Raw genomic sequence first — 1,748 nt, 5'->3', positions numbered from 1 at the left:
CAATATTCTAATTATAAATTTAGTGGTAGTGGGGCTAGTGTTTTTACAAGAAATCTCTAGCCTGCGAAAGATCTTTTTCTTTTTTTTAGTATCAAGCTGTTGATACTAGATAAAAGGTAACTCCAAAAATTGATTTGTCCCCAACGCCCCTTAATTTAAAGGAATTATAAACTTAAAAAGTTTTTTATGGTTCTACGGGTATCCAAAGTACGAACGAGATGGATGTTTGTTGTCCCCGCCCACCTTCGAATGGTGTTGGTCCTACGGACTGTGAACGGATTCGCCTCTGGCCTCTGGGCACGTCGGAACCGCATGAGTTCTAGAATGAGCACTGTGAACTATCTGCTTCAAAAAAGATAGTTGTAAAAACATCAGAGCAATATATCGTAGTGTATAACATATTTTCAGTAATGGGGATCACATCACAGCAAAAATTATTAAAACATTTATGGCTCCTACGTAAATAAGGAGCTGCGCAGCAGCTACAAAATGGGAGTTTGATAGAATATAGAATAAAGATATACAAACAAAAACCAATCCCAACGAAAAGGCAGAATAAATAGGATTGGGAAGTAATACTACTCCCAGACCCCCTAATATAAGACCCAATCCCAAAAAGACTAAAAGAAAATCATGTATTAGTCCAGGTAAATCCATTATATATAAAATCAGAGATAAATAAATCAAAATCTTTCATAACTTTATTGACCCGGTCAGGAAAAAAGAAGTAACTCTACTTTTTTATAATAGTTCTTATAAAAAAATTCCATTTTCATGGATATGGATTGATGGAGATATAGTTATTGGCTTAATCTCTCGAAAGAGTAATTTGAATCTATATATTTGCAAGACTATTGGTATGTTTAGTCTGAACATACAGGGAATTGGAGGTAGCATTCTACTGATGTTAAGTCATGGACTGGTTTCTTCAGCCCTTTTTCTATGTGTTGGTGTTCTATATGACCGACATAAGACTCGACTTGTTAGATATTACGGAGGTTTAGTGAGCACCATGCCGAATTTCTCTACCATTTTCTTCTTTTTCACTTTGGCCAATATGAGTTTACCTGGTACTAGCAGCTTTATCGGGGAATTTCTCATCTTAGTAGGAGCTTTCCAAAGAAATAGCTTAGTAGCCACATTAGCAGCGCTTGGGATGATTTTAGGCGCGGCGTATTCCCTTTGGCTATATAATCGTGTGGTTTCTGGGAATTTAAAACCGGATTTCCTCCATAAATTCTCCGATCTAAATGGTAGAGAAGTTTTCATATTTATACCTTTTCTTGTTGGAGTTGTTTGGATGGGTGTTTACCCCAAAGTGTTCCCGGACTGCATGCATACATCCGTAAGTAACTTAGTGCAACATGGAAAATTTCATTGAGAGGAATCAGCAAAGAAAAGAAAAAGGGTCAACATCTTAATGTGTATTTGAGAGATTGTCCTCGGGCTGAAGAGTGCCCACATCTAAAAACGTTTTTTAACGACGCGATCTATTATCGCTTTTTGCATGGCCTCGGAAATTTAAAGTAGGTGCGAATTCTCCCAATTTGTGTCCTACCATACGATCTGTTATATAAATAGGTAAATGTTCCTTTCCATTATGGATAGCAATAGTATGGCCGACCATTATGGGTATAATGGTAGATGCCCGGGACCAGGTTATTATAAGGTTCCAAATCAATCAAGTTACCGATTTCCCCAAAATAGTTTTTTTTATACTTGTTCCATATATGTCTGCTTTGACTCGA

General features: G+C 36.9%; 1 protein-coding gene across 1 annotated transcript in view; it reads left to right on the top strand.

The window, feature by feature from the left end:
* Positions 1 to 1,413, top strand: part of LOC145040758 (NADH-ubiquinone oxidoreductase chain 4) — a 2,155-nt gene extending 742 nt beyond the window's left edge. The window contains exon 2 of the mRNA XM_078988657.1: positions 824 to 1,413. Within this exon, the coding sequence (XP_078844783.1) occupies positions 824 to 1,381 (558 nt within the window). The 3' untranslated portion in view covers positions 1,382 to 1,413. The remainder of the gene's footprint in view (positions 1 to 823) is intronic.
* Positions 1,414 to 1,748: the final 335 nt, after the last annotated feature.

The sequence above is a fragment of the Lactuca saligna genome, chromosome 4 (genome assembly GCF_052625555.1).
Source record: "Lactuca saligna cultivar CGN05327 chromosome 4, ASM5262555v1, whole genome shotgun sequence".
Classification (NCBI taxonomy): Eukaryota; Viridiplantae; Streptophyta; class Magnoliopsida; order Asterales; family Asteraceae; genus Lactuca; species Lactuca saligna.
The sequence above is the reverse complement of the archived record's forward strand: the minus strand, read 5'-3'. Positions and strand labels throughout refer to the sequence as shown.